At 37.3% G+C, this 22,529-nt stretch overlaps 1 protein-coding gene across 4 annotated transcripts in view; it reads right to left on the bottom strand.

The window, feature by feature from the left end:
• The window catches only part of USP37 (ubiquitin specific peptidase 37), a 98,379-nt gene that overhangs the window by 22,402 nt on the left and 53,448 nt on the right, over positions 1 to 22,529 (bottom strand). For all 4 annotated transcript variants that reach the window (XM_060106646.1, XM_060106648.1, XM_060106647.1 and 1 more), the window contains 7 exons: positions 17,452 to 17,569; positions 16,080 to 16,159; positions 14,704 to 14,868; positions 12,990 to 13,055; positions 10,077 to 10,218; positions 9,016 to 9,271; positions 913 to 1,079 (listed from right to left, as the gene is read on the bottom strand). In XM_060106646.1, coding sequence (XP_059962629.1) covers positions 913 to 1,079; positions 9,016 to 9,271; positions 10,077 to 10,218; positions 12,990 to 13,055; positions 14,704 to 14,868; positions 16,080 to 16,159; positions 17,452 to 17,569 — 994 coding nt within the window. The remainder of the gene's footprint in view (positions 1 to 912; positions 1,080 to 9,015; positions 9,272 to 10,076; positions 10,219 to 12,989; positions 13,056 to 14,703; positions 14,869 to 16,079; positions 16,160 to 17,451; positions 17,570 to 22,529) is intronic.

Genomic DNA, 22,529 nt, shown 5'->3' with positions numbered 1-22,529 from the left:
TTGTTTTTTGTTTTTAACCATTATTAAAAAAAAAAAAGAAATCTAGATGCCAGACCAAACTCCAGATCAATTACATCAGAATTTCTGAGGGGCGGAACAACCCAGGCATCAGTATTTTTTTTACAGTTCCCCAGATAATATTAATGTGCAGTTTAAATTAAGGCCCAATATTCTAGTGACATTAGACTTCTTAATCTGATATTTGCAAACACTAAAATTGTGCATTCATTCTAGGGAGTCTTGGCAAATTTTTATTACTAACATGCATTGTATAGGATTAGATAACCATCAAAATATCACCTTTTAGTCAGATACCTCAGCTGACTGCAACAGTGCAAATCAACCAGCTTTGGCAAATATAAGCATAAAGAACTAAAAATTGAAGAATAGATAACTACATAAAGAAAAGAGCAGATAAATGTTAGTCTATGACTAAAATCTAAAATTTCAGACAATATTCCAGAGAATTTTATGTTCAAATAATTCATAGGAAAGGATTCATATTGTGAGAAAATGACCAAAACATTTTGCCTTAAAACATTAATGATAAAATCATCATGGTATACCGGCTGTTTCAACTGCTTGCAAAATAAAGTTGGACTAGGGATGATCCCTAACAACTCGTCTTGCTTTAGTGTGCAATAAATTATAGTAATAGGAGGTAACCAACAAGACATTTTGTTGCATTTGGGTTTTTTAAAAAAGAAAAAGGACCAATGTTTCTGTTTCAAACCCAAGGCAAAAGCCCCAAACAAGTTTACTTTGTTTTGGTGGCTCAGTGGTTCACCGTATGTAAATCACCTGGAATAATGCCTGACACATAGCGCTTAACAAATGTTTTTTACTGTTATTATTGTTCTATTTCTTGGAAAAGACAGGTATGGAGAAAGTAGCAATATAAATATCTCTTACTTGTTCCTGAAGGCTCTGAGCCAACGCCTGCTGAAGCTCTTGTTCCTCCCTCTCACGCTCCATATCATACTGCTGGAGCCAATCAACCTCTCCTTGAGATCCTTCTGGAGTTTTGTTTTCTTTATTCTCATCACAGTCTTTAGTTATCTCGGTAAAACTGGCAGGATCTGAGGAAGCAGAACATAACATAACTGGGATATCCTCTTATAAACTGAACTCTCTGCACTAGAGTGACATGCACTGTTCAAAGAGTAATGTATCCTAACCTCAGACATAACCTGCTTGGGACACACAATCTCACCTTACTACATATCTAGATCAGGGTTTCTCAATCTCAGCACTATTGACATTTTGGGTGGGATAATTTTTTGTTTGGTGTGGGGAGAGGGGCTGCCCTGTACACTATATAGTGTTTAGCAATATTCCTGACCTCTACCTACTACATGCCAGTAGCAACCCCACACTCCCCAGTTGTGACAACCAAAAGTGACATTGTCAGATGTCTCCTGGGGGACAAAACTGCCCTTGGTTGAGAAACACTGACCTAGAGCAATGGTTCTGAAACTTAAGCAATCATCAGAAACACTATGGTTAAGGATGGAGAAGAATAAATAGCCATATTCAAATGTCATGTCACATGACCAAGTACTAGGAATAAAGTATTGTTTAGGGTAAATGAAGTTAAGAATTAGGATAGAATACTTAAGCTAATTACTGAGATTTTCCCATTTGTTACACTGTATGTCATATAAGCATTTTTACATTAATAATCAAATGAGCCTTGAACATATTCTAAATCAAAAGAGCTACACAAAATATGTAATAAACATCTCATGTACCACACAAGTATATGACAACATATATGTTTAAAACATTCATCCAAGGAGGTAAGAAAAAATATTAACCTTTTATTTCTTTCTGTTCATTCTCAATTTCTAGATTATGGCTAGCTGGAATAAATAATATAGGCATAATTTTGTTCTGGTTATCTGAATTTCATTATTTTTAATATAGGTAAGAGTGGGGAGAAGAGGAAGGAACTTCCTTCCCTCTCTCCCTTCTCAAACACTTTACCAAAGCAAACATTTTCATCTTAGTAAGTTAAGGAAGTTCTCATAAAAAGAATTCATCTGGTTAACAAGAACTACCTTTACAGATTTATTTCACATGGATTGTTTTAAAATTAGTAAGTGCTCTTTACCTGCCCCAATACTGCATTGTAACCATTTAAATGGTAGATAATTTTCTATAGCACAGACAACTCTGAAGCTTACAGCATCTTGATTTTAGACTCTAAGTCAGCAACTAGTCATCATTTTTTAATTGAACTGACTTGCTGACTGAGTATTTATCACTGAAACTAATTCTGAATGTTCATTAAAAGAGGAAAAGAAACTCAGGATATTATTAAGTGCAAAAAGCAGTATGATTCCAATTAAAAAAAATTATACTCCTCCATTCTTGGAGAAGGTCATTTTCCATAGCCTCCAAGGGGCAGCTCTGAGGCGTATAAGATCCCACCTGTCCCTCTGGCCTTAGCTTACTGGACCAGGAATGAATATCTGAAAGAATCAACCAATCAGACCACTTCTGGAAATTTGGCATCATGACATTCAAAGTTAGTTGATGTTGAGCGTTTCAAGTGGAAGAAAGATTGGGGAGTTGAGGCTGCTATTTTAGGGCATAAGATGAGCATTATTACTTTTATTATCAAAACATACTCATAAGAAGAAGGTGAGAGAGGCACAATTTTTCTTAACCAATAATTTTCAGCACTCAATGTACCAATGTACCTCACACAATCCTAGAATTACACTAGGATTACACTACTATCCATGTGATAGAAAACAGATGTAAGAAAGTTTACTTTGAGATGCTAAAAATCAATATACATCTGTCTTCAGGACAACATTATCAGATGGATACAAAAAAACATTTCAGATCTAGGAACAAATATGACCATGAAATAAAAAACACAGAGGGGAACCATGTGTTAAAACTCAAACATTCTTATACTAAATATATCATCTGCCACTTCTCCCACCCCAATTGAAAGCTGCTCCTTTCCTACATTCTATATTTCAGTCACTGGGATCACTGTCCACCCAGTTTAGTTGTTTTTTTTTTCAAGATAGAAACCTGGGAGTCATTTTGACTTCTCATTTATCCCTTCATGTAACATAAATCATTATTTCCTAATTATCTTTCGAATCCATCAACTGCTTTTCTTTCTTTTTTAAAAAATATTTATTTATTTATTTGGCTGCGCTGGGTCTTAGTTGTGGCACGTGGGATCTTTTTTTTAGTTGTGGCATGCAGGCTCCTTTTTATTTATTTTTTAGTTGCGGCATGCAGGATCTAGTTTCCTGACCAGGGATCGAACCCGGCCCCCCTGCACTGGGACTGCAGAGTCTTAACCACTGGACCACCAGGGAAGTCCCAACTGTTTTTCTTTTCAATGCCAAAACCCTGGCTTAGGGCACCATTAACTTTTGGTCTGGACTACTGCAATAACTGCCAAACAGGTCTCACAAGATACTTCGGTTCTTCTCTAATTTATGCACTACACTGCAGCCAGAAATGATCTTTTTCAAATATAAATCTTTATCAAATACTTTTTCACTTAAAATTATTCAGTAACTTCCTAATGCTTTTGAAATAAAAGTCCAAACTCCTAAACATGGTTTTAGGCCATGTAAAAACTGGAGAGTGCATAACTCTCTAGTCTCAACTTTTTGCTTTCCCCCCTCAACACTATGTTCCAGCTATGCAGATCATTCTGAACTTTTGTAGGTCCACTAACTTACCATGGCCTTTCTCATGTCTGGGCCTTTGCATACACTCTTCTCCTCCCTTTGACTAACAGTAAAACCTTACTTAACCAGTATTCCTTCCCCTCCTTAGTTGATTCATGAGACAACCAATCTGATGAGCCCCAAATATTTATTGAGAATCTACTATATGCCAGGCACTGCTAAAGAGCTGGGGATATAGTGATAATTAAGGCAAGATGGCCCTTGCCCTGAAGGCACTTAAGTGCAAAGCTTCTGAGATGAAAATGAGCTTAGCATGAGGGACACAGAGAGAATGCTAGTATGGCTAAAACAGCAGAATGAAAGAGGGGGAAGGTAAAGATAGGCCATGGTGAGAAGCTTGGATTAAGTGTAATGGGAAATCACAAGTTTTAAGCAGAAGGGTGACCGTGTGATTTAAGCTTCAGAAAGATTATGTTGGCTGCTTTGTTCATGAAAGAAGTCTGTAGTGGGGCAAGAGTGACAGAAGAGACATTAGGAATCAACTGTAGTGGACCAGGTGAGAGATGGAAGGCTAGAGTTACAGCTATGAAGATGTTGATAAATGATTAAATTCAGGATATATTTTGGAGGTAGAGGAGACTAGACTTATTGATGGACTGAATGTAAGGTGTGAAGTAAAACAAAAAAATCAAGGGAGACATATTTTTTGGCCTGAGTCAAAAAATGGTGGATGGGGCTTCCCTGGTGGCGCAGTGGTTGACAGTCCACCTGCCGATGCAGGGGACGCGGGTTCGTGCCCCGGTCCGGGAGGATCCCACATGCCGAGGAGCGGCTGGGCCCGTGAGCCATGGCTGCTGAGCCTGCGCGTCCGGAGCCTGTGCTCCGCAATGGGAGAGGCCACAACAGTGAGTGGCCCGCGTACCGCAAAAAAAAAAAAAAAAAAAAAATGGTGGATGGTGGTACCATCTGCTGATGTGGGGCAGGGTTATGGGGGGGCGGGGGGTGGTTAAAAATTAGACAGCCAAATGGACATTTCAAGTAGGCATTTACATGTGTAAGTTTAAAGCTCAGGGGAGATATCCGGGCTAGGGATATGAATTTGATATTTCATCAGTATGTGAGGTTATGGTAATGTCTGAGATCACTCAGGGAGAGAACTTTAGAAAAAAAGACAGCTAAGGACAGTGTCCTGGGAATACTCCAACAGTTAGAGTTCTGATGAGGGAAGCAAAAAAACAAAACCATAAACCCTGGAATGAACAGTTGGTTTAGAAGGAAGAAAAAACCATGGCAGGAATAGTTTATAGAAAAAAGTTTATAAAGCTTTAAATGTTAAGGAGGGAGTGATGAATTGTATGAAAATTGCTAATGCAAACTTTATAAAGACCATTTCAGTGGAGTGCTGGGGATGAAAGCCCACTTGGAGAGGGTTGACAAGTGAATGGGAGATGGTAAGAAAGTAGAGAGAATGAGTAAAACAACTCTTTGAAAGGATTTTTCTGGGAAGGGAGCAAAGAAAGGGAGCAGTGGCTAGAGGGAATCACAAGGTTATGAGAGTTTTAAAAAGATGGGTGACATTAAGGCACACCAGGAATAATTTAGAAGAGGGAAGACCTGATGCAGAAGAGAAAGAGTATCATTTCAAGAGGGAAAGTCTTTAGAAGGCACAAGTAGATGAGATCTTGGATATGAATGGAGGGATTGGCCTTAAATAAGAAGAGGGACATTTCCTCCATAACAAAGGTGAAGGCAGAGTTTTCATCTGACTGCATCTATTTTCTTTGAAAGGTATACAGCTAAGTTATGTGCCTAGAGTATGTGTGGAAGGAGAACTACAGATTTGAGAAAGACATGGAGACCAAGAAAAGAAATTTACTAAGGAACTATAACAGAACTGACTAGCAGCATGTAGTGCCCATGTAAGAGCGTAGTCATGATTTTTTTTTTTTTTTTTTAGTGGTACGCAGGCCTCTCACTGTTGTGGCCTCTCCCATTGCAGAGCACAGGCTCCAGACGTGCAGGCTCAGCAGCCATGGCTGACGGGCCCAGCCACTCCGCGGCATGTGGGATCTTCCCGGACCGGGGCACGAACCCGTGTCCCCTGCATCGGCAGGCAGACTCTCAACCACTGTGTCACCAGGGAAGCCCCGTAGTCATGATTTTGAGGAAAGTATAGTCAGCACAGTTTGGGGACTTTTCTCCAGCAATCTTCAACTGCTTGGGTGTAGGCATGGAATAAGAAGCTGGTTGAACTGGGAGATGGGACTTTGCTAGGCGACTGAGAGAAGAAAACAGAGGAAAGAGATAGAAGTACCAAAATATGGCATATAGGCTGGGGAGGGAAGTGGTGACAAGAGGGAGGTGATGAATAGCAAAAAGTAGAAGACAATGGATTGGAAGTCTTAATGAGATCAAGTAATTGTTGAAATAAGAATATGATATTAGGTGAGCTAGGGGGAGAGAAGGGTTAGAGAAGAATATTTGAAATTAAGATTTCAAAGGCGGTACATTTACTGATGATGACAAAGTCTAGGGAAGTGGTTCTCAAACTTCAGCATGCATCAGAATCAACTGGAATCAAAACACAGAATGCTGAGCCCCACATCCAGAGTTTCTCACTCAGTAGGTGTGCGGTGGGGTCAAGAATGGCATTTCCAGCAAGCTCCTACATGATACTGATGGCCTGGGGACACACTTTGAGAACTACTGGTTTAGGGTATGAATTTTGGCAGTTATCAAGATGGGGTAGAAGAAAAGTTCTTTGGAAATAAGATTAGGAATTGAGAAACCAGGCTGTTGAAATGGTCATTTATGAGGATGCTGAAAGCCCTAAGAATGCTGATGGGCGTGGAGTGACTGGAAGGTAAAAGAGAGCTACAGACAGAGAAAATAGGTGGCAAAGTCTGAAGTCACGTACCAAAGGAGCTGGGGTTTTTGTAGGATGAAAGAAGACAAGGAGTTGGAAATGGCAATGGGCAAGAAGGCAAAAACCATCTCCAGGCTCTGAAGTTTTAGGGTATGGGGAAAAAAACCTAGCTTATACTTAAAGAACAGTAGGACAATCCATAATGGGAGTCTTTCAAAGAAAAATTGGCCTGACTAGAGACTAAAGGGACCTAACAACCAAATGCAGGGGGTAAGCTTTGGGTTCTAGATTTTTTAAAAAGTGTAAAAAATATTTTGGAGGTAATTGGGTAAATGTGTATGTGGGCTCTATATTAGAACTATATATGGAATTACTGTTAATATTCTTAGGTATGATAATTGTTATATAGGAAAACTTCCGTGTACTTAGGAGAGTCAGGCTGAAGTATTATGATACCTGCAACTTCAAATGGTTCCATTAAGAAAAGTGCGTGTGTGTGTGCGCACACATGCGCAATCTCTAAAGATGGCCTCCAATGAACCATGCCTACAGGTATTCTAACTCTGTGTGGTCTACCTCACAGTGAATCTGGGCAGATCCTGTGAGTGCTTTAAAGAAATGTGGTGGAATTGATTCTGTCCTAATTTTGAGCCTACACATTAAGGAGGCTTGGCAGCAGCCTCTTTTGTGCTTTTGGGAGCTCTGAGCTATCATGTAAGAAGTTTGGCTACCATGCTGAACAGGCCATACAGGAAGGGAGAGGCCCTGAGATTACATGAAGAGATGAAAAGCTGAGGAAAGAGGGGAAGGGAGATGGCCAGGGAGAGGGGACCAGAAGAACAGAGAGGCTATCTAGCCAGCTCAGCTGACCCTTCTAACCAACACAACCCATGTGCCAAGGTGAGCCATCTTGGATGTTGTAGCGCAGTTAAACCTCAGCCAACATCACACAGAGCAGAAAAGCTACCAGCTAAGACCAGTCAATCCATAGTAATGAGATATTAAAATTACTGTTGTTGTAAAGCACTGATTTTGGGTAACTGCTGCACAAGTACACATACACACAGGGGCAGTGTGGAAGGGAGAGAAAAAAATGTGACAAAATGTTAATGAATCTAGGTGAAGGGTATAAAAGTGTATATTGTTTTATTCTTCAATTTCTCTCTGGACTTGAAACTTTCAAAATAAAACCTTATGGAGCATTTGATCACATTTGATCGTTCCTTAGAATTATTATTGATTTTTAAAGTATGATAATGATATGGAGGATAGGTTTTTGTAAAAAGAGTTCTTATCTTTTAGTGATACTGAAATCCTTACTGATGAAATGATCTAGTATCTAGGATTCAGTTCCAAGGGCAGTGATTATAAGTTTAGTAAGAGAAGGGGACTTCATAAGGGTACTTGCGTCAAGAGGTAAAAAAGGGTGTAAAGAAAAAAGAAAAAAAAAGGAAACATCTATATACAAAAATCATCAGCTTTTTGTTTCCAGTTAAATTGAGGAAATACTAACTCTTATTTTACTTGCACATAAAATAATTCAAAACTGAGGAGGCCCTAACAACCCCAAGAATACAGAAAATAATTTTGTGATATACTACCATTCTCTTCATCTCCAAAATCCTAGGCTTGATATATGGAAACACGTTAGGTAGCTACCTAGATACAGATACTAAAGATATAGATACTAAAGATATCAGGAGAAAATATTAGACTTGGCCCCAGGAAAGGAAGTGAAAATTTTCTACTTAAAAAATCTTAAAATACCCATAGTGCAAGGCAAGGAGGCTCAGCTCTGTTGTTTGCAATGATAGCTTGAGAAATAACAAAATATGAGTAATAATTACCACAAAAATAATTTTTATCTGTATAGCACTTTACATAATATGTATATACTATCTAACATTCTACCCACAACTATCTGAAGTATGTCTGGTAGATTCCCCATACAAAGGTAAGAAAACTGAGTATCAAAGAGGTTAAATTACCTATTTAGAAATTTATAACTAGTAGGTGGTATAGCTAAGACTAGACACCCAAGACCCTCTTAGTTCAGTGATCTTGCCACCATTATGAAGGGATAAACCCAGAGAAGAATGGAGAACTTAAATTATTTATACATTAAAACTTGGTATAAGTTCAGATATACAAAAATGAAGAATTACACAAATTTCTGAGAGTAGTGGTGTGAAAAAAATGACCAAAAACTGACACAAACATTTTTTAAATGCACAAGAATACTAACTTTTCTTTTGACGTACACCTAAAGGGACATGGCATACCTTACCACTAGCCTCTGGATACTAACTCAAAATATTTGCTTCTCATTTTTTTAAACCGTTAGAAAAAAAAAAAAAAGCACAAAAATATTCTGTTATTCAGATCCATCTCACCTCCCATTATGTAGAAGTCATTTGTTACTATAAAACTTTGGAACACAGTTGTGCCTGTTTAACAGATGTTTATTTTCATTAAACCTACCGGGCTCTGTGACTGTTTTTGGCTTCTCAGTTTCCACAGGGTCTGGATTTTCAGGCATTTCTTGAATATCATCTTCTGCAAATCCAGTATCAGGGCTGCTGGTTGGTTTATCATCATCTTCATGACTGAGAGATGGTGAAGCTTCTCTTTTACTTATCTCTAAAACAGCTGCTAGAAGCTCTTCTTCACTCATTCCGTCAAATCCTGAGTTTTCCAATTCAGACTTGTCAGGTTCTAGTCTGCAAGATTTTGAATCCTGAAGAATAGAGCTGCTTTTAGAAGAAACCAGAATGCCTACAAATATAGCAATCTTGGAGTTTAAAGTGATAGGGACTCCCCTGGTGGCACAGTGGTTAAGAATCCACCTGCCAACGCAGGGGACACGGGTTTGAGCCCTGGTCCGGGGAGATCCCACATGCCGCAGAGCAACTAAGCCGACACAAGTACTGAGCCTGCGCTCTAGAGCCCACGCGCCACAACTACTGAAGCCCGCGCGCCTAGAGCCCCGCGCTCCGCAACAAGAGAAGCCACTGCAATGAGTAGCCCCTGCTGGCTGAAACTAGAGAAAGCCCGCGCATAGCAACAAGGAAGGAATGGATGGAGGGAGGGAGGGAGGGAAGGAAGGAAGGAAGAAAGAAATCTTGCCATTTGTGACATCACTGAAGGATCCTGAGGGAAATAAGTTACACAAAGACAAATAATGTATGATCTCACTTACATGTGGAATCTAAAAAACAAACAAACAAAAAAACTAAGCTCACAGATACAGAGAACATATTGGTTGTTACCAGAGGTGGGGGCTAGGGAGTGAGTGAAATGGGTGAAGGGGCAAAAAGGTATAAACTTCCAGTTATAAAATAAAAAAGTCACAGGGATGTAATGTACAGTACTGTGACTACAGTTAATAATATCGTACTGCATACTGAAAGGTGCTAAGAGTACATCTGAAAAATCCTCTTTCACAAGAAATGATCTATCCTGTGTATTTATTAAGTTTGCTGATGCTGGTTATGAAAGGCATTTGTTTGGACAGTCAGATATTTTGGTGAGAAATTACTTACCTTTTCCAGGTCTTCCTGCTGCTGTTCACTGCCTGACATTTCACAAAGTCTCTGGCTAAGGGCCACAGAGCGTTTAAGCTCATCTTCACTGTCTGAATCAAGGCATAAAGCCGAGGAGTTCTTGGATTTAAAGGTGAAATTCCTGTAATTTAAGAAAAACGAACAAACAAAAAAACCCTATGTAAGTCTGACAAATAAACATTTGTCCTTGTTATTTTTTTGAAGTATAAATACCAATTAAAACAAAAAGCTTTTCCATTATGGAGAATGATTTAACAGAGAAAAAAAGATATATCAAAAGAGGTATATTTAAGAATTACCTTTGCCCTACTCCCAAAGAGCCATGCTTTGAAAATCAGACAACTCTTACGCTATTATATATTATCAGTAAACCAATCACTTTGTGCCTTTTTTCTTTTAACGATCAACTCCAAAGAAGTTTGTTACTGGCTTTATAAAGCAAGTATTCTACTGAATGCATGCAGACATAGCAATGAATACATGTTTTTGACAAGAGAGTGCATGAGGACTAATTTTTGCTCTTTTAAATTATGATCCATGTACTTTGAAATTAACAGTAACATTCCACTTATCCATTTATATGTAGGTCCAGCTTCTGGCAACCTCTACCTTCTAGAACATAGGAACTTAAAAGTAAAACAAAACAAAACAAAACAAAACAAAAATAACGCTTCTGAGGAAGGCAGCAGTTTTAAAGCCCATGAACTTTACTCTTTAGGCAGGGACGCTATTTCCCCAGGAAATAGTGTATAAGATAATGTAGCAAGTTCATCAAGAAATGAGAGCTAAGAAATGTGAGAGAATAACCACAAAAAGGGCAATAAAGAGCTATAAAGTAATTTAATGTAAAGGTAAACTGTCTTATAAGAATTAAGAGCCTCTGAGGGCTCATATTAAAACACAGTGCAATAAATGATATTTACAACGCCGATTTTAAGTAATTACAATATATTTAAATTATCTGCAGCGTATTTTATTTAATATAAGGAATTCTGTAAGCTTACAAAGATATAACCATCTAAAATGGTTAAAACATTTTAAAGATTAAAATTAAAAAGACAACGTTTAAAAGGACAAGCTTCAGTTATATAAAAATTCATTTATTTGGAATATCAAATATTATTCTTCAATGATACCAGATAAGTAAGGTGTTACTGTGTTGTCTTCTGAGTGAGCTGAAAATAAACTAAAGGAAAAAGCGGTAAAGGTCAAAAAGCACAAATTTTCTTTGATGAAGGTTAACATAAATTCATATGCTGTACTAAAAAAAAAAAGTAAAATGGAAATTGGAAAATGCAATAATCTAAATGTGAAAACTGTAAATAAACATGTAGAATGATGGCACCAAGAAATAAGAGGCCACAATGGAAATCAGGAGGATTGCGTAGCAATGTAGATCAAAGAAAAGAGGCAAGTGGTCAGTGATAAACCCAACCATAGTCTTTGGCTGAGAGCAGCCAGGATATCACTGCACTTCAGTCTGAGCACTTGAATAGCCTCCCAATATGTGTTCAAAAAGGGTTTTTAATATAACTTAGAAATAGCCAATTAGCCATCTTAATTCTTCATTTCTGATTTCATGCTCACCAAGCAAAACTGAACATATTGATTTATTTATCCATGTAAATACTTTGCTGAAGGAGGGTGACACCTGGCTACTAATATACCAGGGTCAAATGTGACAAAGGACATTATAGAAGAACCAATGGTATTCTGGTTCATAGTTCAGCCTCTTTTAAGTTTGATCGGCATGACAGGTCTTCTAGGGCCTAATCATCCTTTATTGACCAACTCTCAAATTCTCATAGCAGTAAGACCCTGGAGAACAGATTGACCATGCCAAGTATAATGATGCCCAATGAAACCATCTCTTTCTTGAAGCTATAGTGATTTGGTACATAAAGAGTGCATTCCATTAATAGTTACTATATTCACAGAAGGCAGCTTGCCTGTAGTAAGGAAAAATATTCATCCTGTAAATGCATCACTTGCTCACTTTCTAAGCAGCCAAGTGGTATTGCTCATTTGTATCTTGAGAACGGGCAAGAGTATTCATATCGGTACCATTTCAGATTTCTAGTCAGTTAGTCATCTGGTTTTAATTGCACTGAAAAATAATTAACAGGAGGAAAAGAAAATAGCAATTCCCAAATGTCATTTTATGGTTATATAAGCCCCCCAAAAGCCCTTAAACAACAAAAGTGTCTCTTTTCTAAAAGTACTTTGGGACATCGAATTTTAAAAAAACTAATTTTAAAGACAAATGACAACGAAGCCATTTAGAAATGTCTAATCAGGAACTGTGGTTCTAGTCAAACCATAGAGGAGGTATATTAAAAAAAAAAAGTATTTGTTTCCTTCTTGGACAAACTTTTGGTCTTAAGCAAAAAACATTTGTAGAATAGCTACATTCTAATGTGTATTTGTTTTCCTGTCCCCTTTCAGAATAGTTCCAGCTCAGTGTCTAAGACAAGAAGTCCCACACTGGTAAGCAACAGGTGAAAAGATATTTTGGGATCTCCATGTGTATATTTGAAGAATGGTGCTTTTTATACCAGTAGGGGTTATTTTAACCCTTCAATCCTTAAAATCCCTCATCATTAGTCAATTTCTAGAGTTGTAGGATGAAAATATTACATACAACAGATGATTTAAGAAGTTTTAAAACAAAATTTTGAGAGGACCATCTGAACTTGATTCAGTGTTAAAAACTTGATACTCACTAAATTACAGTTTAAAGCATATTCAGGAAAATTCCGAAGTACAGTAATGCAGAGCAATTATCATGCAAAAAGAGAAACAATAAGGAAAGGGGAGGGGATAACCTTGGAAATCAGGGTAAGCCAAATCCTTAAAAATACAAATTTTGGGTACACAAGAAATATAACTCACTTTGAAGGTGTTGAAGGGCTGGTGATGCAGGAATTCACCATTTGAGAGGCTTTCAATGGTCTAGAACTATCAGAAAGTTAGAAAATAGATATGTAGACAATTACTATTACTAAAAATATATTTAACTTACTAAATGAATTATTCTGTATTATAGTCTCTTATATATCCTCTTGAAAAGCAAACAATTATAATACTTTTTAACTAACAATAGAGGCCAAAAGAGAAAACAAAATACTTTCTCTAGGCTCTTCCTTATCTAATGATCTAAATAAACAACATTGGAAATGAACTCAAATACAATATAAAGAGAACAACTTGGGAAATTCTCTTTGTCTCAGTTCTTTTAAGCAATAAAATAACAATAGCTCTCATTTATTGAGGACTTACTAGATGTCAGGCACTGTAGTAAGAACTCTTGTGTATTACCTCATTTAATGTTCACAACTACCCTGTTATTTTCCCTACAGACAGGTCAAGGAATTTGTCCAAAATCTTAAAGCTATCATATCACAGAGTCAGAGAGCCTGGTTTCAGCCCTGTGATCATAAACAGCCTTGGCTAATGGTTTGAAAATACTGCCAGAAAGAATACTAGCTCTACCAGTAGAGGGCAGTTTCCATCAAGCAAAAACATCTATTCTAATGAAAGGCCATAAGAGAAAAATCCAGAAACACTGATTCTCTGGGAACATGTTGTTATTGACTTATTGAGGCCTTTAGTGTAAATGTACATGATGTAGAATATATTTCAATTATTAATCCAAGGGGAATAATTTTTACAAAACTTCATTAATTCATGTTAGCAAATGTTCATTTGCTTTCTGTAATGTCTATTATTCCATGTCAGTGAAGAGACCTGGCTCTTCCAGTTACTAACTGTATGAGCTTAAGAAAATCACTTAATTTCCTTGGATCTCCTCTGTATAATTAAGAAGTTAGACAAAAATCTCTAAAATCCCTTTCACCTCTAAAGCTCTAGAACTTTATGATTATACCAAACTAGTGTTCAAGTATAAAAAAGAACTACAATGTATGGCTCCAAAGTAATGCAAGTATGCAGAAGAAAGAGCAACATTTAGAGAAGTCTTAAGGTTTTCCTGGCATTCACGATGATGCAAAATAGAATGTAAAAGTTACTTCTTTTCTCAAGGAAAAATTTTGAGGAGCCACTGAAGTTTTTTGCTCAAACTGGTAATAATACATTTATGAAGACACAATCTATTTTGGGGGTCCCAGCATAATATTTAATGTACTGTTTCTCAAGTCTGCATACTCCAGAGTCGGCAAAGGCATTTGTTAAAAATATTGATTCCCCAGCCCTATATCAGATTTTCTGAAACAGAACTTCTAAGGAACAAACACAGGAATCAGTATTTTTAGGGTTCAAGTGACTCTTATGATCATGCAAATTTGGTTTGTATTCCCCAAATGTATCAAACTATCTTCTAGTGATCTAAAAGAGTAAGGAGCACTCCCGGAAAAGGTAATTTATTATGAAAGGCGATTAATATATGTTGTAAGTTTTTGTTTAAGCATTTTAGTCAATTACTTAAATCAGGTAGTAACTTAGCACAAAGTCCCAATATAAAGCAAAATAAAAATCTCCTTCTTGGTCTGATTTTACCTGGAGTCATGTTATCTAGTTCAGTCATTCTTTTGATCAGATACTAAAAGCCTTTCTACTTCAAAAGGGAAAGAAATTTTCAAGGACTTACATTGCCATTTGTGCACTCCAACCAAGGTTGAAGGGTGGTTTTGTATTTTCAGTGCAATGAGATGAGAGGGTCAGGTATCTTGGAATGATGACTTGCTGCCCAATCTTGTTGTTAAGTGAGAGAGCAACATTGAAGCTATATCGTTTCAAATGAAGAATGAGGATCCTGAAAAACAGGAGATGATAACATTATTAGTTTATACATAATAGAGGTAGCTCTCTTACAGGTAAGAAGAGATCACTGTAACTAACCATGTTAGACAGCTTTTGAGTTAAAGACTACATTAGGCTGAACTAAAGATCTGTCAAAGAACACTTACTGAATACTTGCCATGTGCTAGGCATTGTGCTAGGTACTAAGAATAAAAATAAAAATAAAACACAGGCATTGGGTAGATATTAATTATTAATTGGGAGGTTTCAGTAAAATAATGTTCCTAGAAAAAAAATCAAAACACATCAGACAAGAAAACTAATTTTAGAATACTGGTATTGATAATGGATCAAATCCCTAAATTATTTATTTCAATGTTATATAGTTTACCAAAAAATGGGTGTTATATAACGACAAATGGTAATTTAAAGTGTTAAACAGGACTTCCCTGGTGGCGTAGTGGTTAAGAATCTGCCTGCCAGTGCAGGGGACGCGGGTTCGAGCCCTGGTCCAGGAAGATCCCACATGCCGCGGAGCAACTAAGCCCATGTGCCACAACTAATAAGCCTGTGCTCTAGAGCCCACGAGCCACAACTACTGAAGCCTGCGCACCTAGAGCACGTGCTCTGCAATAAGAGAAGCCATCACAATGAGAAGCCTGCTCACTGCAACTAGAGAAAGCCTGCACGCAGCAACGAAGACCCAACACAGTCAAAAATAAATAAATTTATTAAAATAAATAAATAAATAAAGTGTTAAACAGCCCTTATGTTTGATGGTGAAAATTAATTTTTTAAGATGACTTTTGATAAGAACTGTTCTTATTTCAGTAGCACATTCTCTAGAGAAAGGTAAGAGAGAAATGAAAAGTTTTCTCCACTTATAAAAAAGTTCTATGAAATGTACATGCACAACAAATTATAACTGAGTGTTACACATTACTGAATTAAAAATTTACTAGTAAGTCCCCATCATTATTCCAAAGTCTCATCAGCCTTGTTCTCTTGTTGCCATCTTCTTGGGACTCTCAGGTTCCTTCTCTTCTTCAACTTTACAAATCCTCTTCCTTTCTTATACAAGAGAATTGTAGCTTTCCATTCTCTACCCTCTTCATATCTCAGCTTTGCTGACCTTCTTTACCAATTCATCTAATAAGCCTCACTTATTCAGTAATATTTGTAAGTACTTTAAAGAAGAAAAATTGAAGAGCCAATTAATTTTACCTGGGTAGCCTGTTAAATTTGTGCCTGACAAGAGCACATTTCCCACCACACTTCTCACAGGAATACTCAAGTTCTTCTGCCTGTAAAAAGACAAGAGGGAAAAATAAAGAAGTATAAAGTTGATAGCACTGCCCCATTAAATGCTAATTTCTCTAGTCATACTAGTTCAGTGGAATGACAACTCCGACCAGTTTAGATTTTGTGTCTAGAATTATAAGCCTTACTAAATTAAGACCTAATCCTCAAAATATAGTTATAATATCATGCCCTGTTTCAGAATTCCTAATTTCCTTTTTTTTACCAAGGAAACATCTCAATTTATGACAGTAACTAAACTATAGTAGCAGATTCTCAACCTTTTCCCCATGGATACACAAGAACCACTGCCAAGAGTATAACCAGATTTTAACATTTGGCCATAGCAGAGATAAGATCACCTTCAGGTTAGGCGGAGTTCCTGGTCTGTTAGGTGTAACTCTACCCCTTTCTTATAATGGAACTCAATCTTCTGGTGACAGCCCACTAAGAACAACTGCTCTAAAAGGACCAAAGTTTGGGGTGGATATCATTACCTAGAGAAAACTGAAACAAGAAATCCTTAAAAAATGGGGGTAAAGATACACAGGAAAAGCTTCAAATTCTACGATAATAACAGGAATAGTAAGGAATGACTAAAACAAAAAGAAAAGCAGAATATTTATCCTTGGGTGGAGCTGAATATTCATCATTTCAAGAACAGAGGTCTTTTTTTTTTTTATTTAAATCTTAGGATGACAACCCTGCCCATTTGCTACAACAAAACAAGAACCACTATTATACAGATGGCAAACTGCCATCAGTTATAAGGACTGCTACACAACATGTCCAATTATGCCCCAGAAACTTTCTGAATATCTGTTAACAGTATAACACAAATGCAAATATTTATCTATAGCTCTGAATAAACATGACTTGTCCTTTCTGTTTCTAACACGGTACATATGACCTAAGGAGAAGCAAAAAGTATTTTTTTTCATTCCTCAGATCTTAGTATACTAACTTAGACAGTGTCTCCAATTTTGACTCACATTACCCAATTTTAGCATATGTCACTTCATATTATTTGTTTACAAACAAGTGCTTCTAAGGTTGTCTAAAATACTTGCTGTTGAGTTAGATGTATAATCTACTTGAGCAATTAATTTTCATCTACAGTCAGTTAACAACCATATTTACCAAGCTCCTAAAAATAAATACTATTTATAAATATTTCTCATTTGTTTCCCCTGCAACTATTTTGTCAAAACTCTGACTTAAAGAAACCAACTTCAAATACAATTATCTATGATATATAAAATTTAGTTATGTGGAAATACCAAAAGATATTATTTACCCTAAAGAAAAGATCAAGGGAATCTTGAATTGAACGAGGAGGGAGTGGCTTTTTCCTTCGAGGAAGGTCAATGGAGAGGTCATTAAACTGTTCTCTTTTGGGAATAATCTCTCCACATCTGTAAAAATAAAAGAAGACAAATGTAAGAATTTAGAAGCCTAACTGTGCAATACAAAATAAATACAAATATACTTCAGAAACACTGCTCCCCCAGTGCTCTCAGGTGCTGAGAGACCATGACTAGGCATGAGAAATAAACACTTAAAACTTTTCTCATGCTTACATTAACCCTTATTAGATCCATACAGGTAAAACCTCAATTGAAAGTATTTAAGTACTTTCTTAAAATGCTAAATTTAAAATTTTTATACTTTCCAAAAACCCCCCAAACTTTAAAACACTAAAGTATAATATATATATAGAAAAGTGAACCAGTCAAAGTTGTATAGCTTGATGAATTATCAGTTAACACACACATGTAATCACCACTCAACTCAAGAAATAGAACACTATGAACTCCCTAGAAGCCCCCTCACATGCCTCTTCCCAATCACTATGCCTTTCTTACTTCCAAAAGATAACTATTATCCTGACTTCCAACACAACAGTTGAGTTTTGGTTTTTTATCCAATCTGCCACTCTATGTCTTTTGATTGGAGCATGTAGTCCATTGACATTTAAGGTAATTATTGATAGATATGTATATATTGCCATTTTAAGCCTTATTTTACAGTTGATTCTGTTTCTTCTTTGTTCCTTTCTTTTTCTTTTTGTGGCTTGATAATTTCCTTTTATTTTATGCTTGTGTTTTCTTCTCTTTGATTTTTGTGAATCTATTGTGTTTTTGATTTGTGGTCACCCTGTTTTTTGAGTATGTTAACCCCTTCCTATATCTACTTGCTTTATTTAATTTATTTATTTAAAAAAATTTTATTTATTTTGGCTGTACCCAGTCTCAGTTGCAGCACACAGGATCTTCACTGCGGCATGGTGACTCTTAGTTGCAGCAATGCATGTGGGATCTAGCTCCCCGACCAGGGATCGAACCTGGGCCCCCTGCACCACCAGGGAAGTCCCTCTACTCGCTTTAGACTGATAGTCATACAGGCTCAAACACATTCTAAAAAATGAAATAGTCAGCCATAAAAAAAGAACGAAATAATGCTATTTGCAGCAACATGGATGGAACTAAAGATTATCATACTAAGTGAAGTAAGTCAGAAAGAGAAAGACAAATACCATATGATATCACTTATATGTGGAATCTAAAATATGACACAAATGAACCTATCTATGAAACAGAAACAGAATCACGGACATAGATAACAGACTGGTGGTTGCCAAGGGGGAGGGGGTTGGGGGGAAGGATAGTGTGGGAGGTTGGGGTTAGCATATGTAAGCTACTATATATAGAATGGATAAACAACAAGGTCCCACTGTATACAGCACAGGGGACTACGGTCAATATCCTATGATAAACCATAATGAAAAAGAATATAAAAAAAGAATGTATATATGTATAACTGAATCACTTTGCTGTACAGCAGAAATTAACACAACACTGTAAAATAACTGTACTTCAGTAAAAAAATATACAAACAGCTCATACAGCTCAGTATCAAAAAAACAAACAACCGGGCCTCCCTGGTGGCGCAAGTGGTTGAGAGTCCGCCTGCCGATGCAGGGGATACGGGTTCGTGCCCCGGTCTGGGAGGATCCCATATGCCGCGGAGCGGCTGGGCCCGTGAGCCATGGCCGCTGAGCCTGCGCGTCCGGAGCCTGCGCGTCCGGAGCCTGTGCTCCGCAACGGGGGAGGCCACAACAGTGAGAGGCCCGCATACCGCAAAAAAAATAAAAAAAAAAAAAAAAAAAAAAAAAAAAAACAAACAACCAATCAAAAAATGGGCAGAAGACCTAAACAGACATTTCTCCAAAGAAGACACAATGATGGCCAAAAGACACATGAAAAGATGCTCAACATCGCTAATTATCAGAGAAATGCACATCAGAACTACAATGAGGTATCACCTCACACTGGTCAGAATGGGCAGCATCAAAAAGTCTACGAATAATAAATGCTGCAGGGGGTGTGGAGAAACAGGAACCCTCCTACACTATTTGTGGGAATGTAAACTGCTGCAACCAGTATGGAGAACAGTATGCAGGTTCCTTAAAAAACTAAAAATAGGGCTACCATGTGATCTTGTGATCCCACTCCTGGCCATATATCCAGAGAAAACCATAATTCAAAAAGACACATGTACCCCAATGTTCACTGCAGAACTATTTACAATACCCAAGACATGGAAGCAACCTAAGTGTCCACTGGCAGCTGAATAAATAAAGATGTTGGGTATCTATACAATGGAATACTACTCAGCCATAAAAAAAGAAATAATGCCATTTGCAGCAATGTGGATGGACCTAGGTTTAATCATACCAAGTGAAGTAAGCCAGACAAAAACAAATATCACATGATATCACTTATATGTGGAATCTAGAAGAACAAAAAAGATACAAATGAATTTATTTCCAAAACAGAAAGACTAACAGACACAAAAAACAAACTTATGGTTACCAAAGGGGAAAGGGGTGTGGGGGGAGGGATAAATTAGGAGTCTGGGATTAATATATACACACTACTATGTATAAAATAGATAACCAACAAGGACCTACTATATAGCACAGGGAACTATACCCAATATTATGTAATAATCTATAAGGGAAAAGAATCTGTAAAAGAATATACACATATAACTGAATCAGTATGCTATACACCTGAAACTTACATGATACTGTAAATAACTATACTTCAATAAAAATTTTTTTTAATAGTTGAGTTTTACCTTTTCTGAACCTTACATAAATGGAACCATACAGAATGTTTTCTTTTAACTAGCTTCTTTTGTTCAACATGATTATAAGATTCAACCATGCTTGTTACAAATGGCTAGAGCCCATTTTTCATTGTTGCCTAGTATTAGGCTGTATGAGCATGCCACAATTTTTCCATATTGACGGACATCTGGACTATTTCCAGTTTTTGACTAAATGAACAACGTGTCAAACTGAAAATACTATGTGTTCTCAGTAAACATGTGCAGGCAGTTCTGTTCGGTAGCAGAATTGTTTGGTCATTGGATACATTTTATAGAATTTCAGAAAATGGACTCACAGATCAAAATATCATATTCAATCTACCTGGAAGCCAACTGATTTCTTTTTTTTTTTTTTTTTCTTTTTTCTTTTTGCGGTATGTGGGCCTCTTACTGTTGTGGCCTCTCCCGTTGCGGAGCGCAGGCTCCGGATGCGCAGGCCCAGCGGCCATGGCTCACGGGCCCAGCCGCTCCGCGGCATATGGGATCCTCCCAGACCGGGGCACGAACCCGTATCCCCTGCATCGGCAGGCGGACTCTTAACCACTGCGCCACCAGGGAGGCCCCAACTGATTTCTTTTACTTAGTTTTAGTTGACTGTTTTTCATTTTGTCTGCATTATCAGCATTTTTAGTAATATTCATTTTCCTGTCCCAGTTCTCTATTGCAACAGTTGAAGACTAGGGACTGTAAGAATACATCTGTTCTTCATTAAATAAACATTTATTGAGTGCCTCTCTCCTAGGCAGAATTCTAAGATGACCCTTGCCCTTCCTTGTATAATTCTATCCCCTTTGAGTGTGGGAGGACTGTGATTATGATGAGCTATCACTCCCATGATGATGTTACTTTACATGGTAAAAGGGATTTTGAAGATATAATTAATGTTACTAATCTTAACTGTAGAGTTCATCAAAAAGGAGATATCTGAATGGTTGAGGCCTTATCACATGAACTCTTTAAATCTGGGTCTAGAGGTCTCAAACAGAGGAAGTCACAGATCAGAAGTCAGAGAGATGTACTGCTGGCCTGAAGAAAGCAAATAGCACTGTTGCGAACTTCCTATAAAGGCCACATGGCAAGAAACAATAGGCAACCTTTAGGAAATGAGTTGCCCCAGTCAATAGCTAACAAAAAAATGGGGACCTCAGTACTACAACTGAAAGGAACTAAATTCTGCTCACAACCTTAATGAGCTTAGAAGGGGACTCCAGCCAACACCTTGATTTCAGCTTTCTGATACCTGAGCAAAGAATTCAGCCAAACCCTGCCTAGACTTCTGACCTACAGAACTGAGTTAAGTGGATGTTGTTTTAAGCTGCTAAGTTTGGGGCAATTTGTTATGCATCACTGAATATGTCTCCTATATGCTGAAACTGTTCTCGGCACTGGGGTTGTAGCAGAGAACAAACCAAGACAAATATATGGCCCCTCATGAAGCTTCCATTATACTGGAGAAGAGATACAATAAAAATACATATGTAAGTAAAATATATAGTATGTTAGGTAAGTGTTAAAGAAGAAAAAGAAAGTACAGAAGAGGGAAGCAAAAGATGAGAGTAGATGGCTGGAATTTTAGATATGGTAGCAAGAAAATGCCTCACTGAGCAAGTGATTTTTATATAAAGATATGGAGAAGGGAGGGCACTAGCTATGTGATAATATGGGGAAAGAGAAACAGTAAGTGAAAAGGCCCTGAGGTACCAGGATCCTGGCATTTTTTAAAAAAAGCAAGAAGGACTTCCCTGGTGGCACAGTTGTTAAGAATCTGTCTGCCAGCACTATTTACAATAGCCAGGACATGGAAGGAACCTAAATGTCCATCGACAGAGGAACAGATAAAGAAGATGTGGCACATATATACAATGGAATATTACTCAGCCATAAAAAAGAATGAAATAATGCCATTTGAAGCAACATGGATGGACCTCGAGATTGTCATACTGAGTGAAATAAGTCAGACAGAAAAAGACAAATACCATATGATATTGCTTATATGTGGAATCTGAAAAATATGGTACAAATGAACCTATTTACAAAACAGAAATAGAGTCACATATGTAGAAAACAAACTTATGGTAACCAAGGGGGAAAAGTCGGGGGGATAAGTTGGGAGATTGGGATTTACATATACACACTACTATATAAAACAGATAACTAGTAAGAACCTACTATATAGCACAGGGAACTCTACCCAATACT

The sequence above is a fragment of the Mesoplodon densirostris genome, chromosome 8 (assembly GCF_025265405.1).
Source record: "Mesoplodon densirostris isolate mMesDen1 chromosome 8, mMesDen1 primary haplotype, whole genome shotgun sequence".
Lineage (NCBI taxonomy): Eukaryota > Metazoa > Chordata > Mammalia > Artiodactyla > Ziphiidae > Mesoplodon > Mesoplodon densirostris.
The sequence above is the reverse complement of the archived record's forward strand: the minus strand, read 5'-3'. Positions and strand labels throughout refer to the sequence as shown.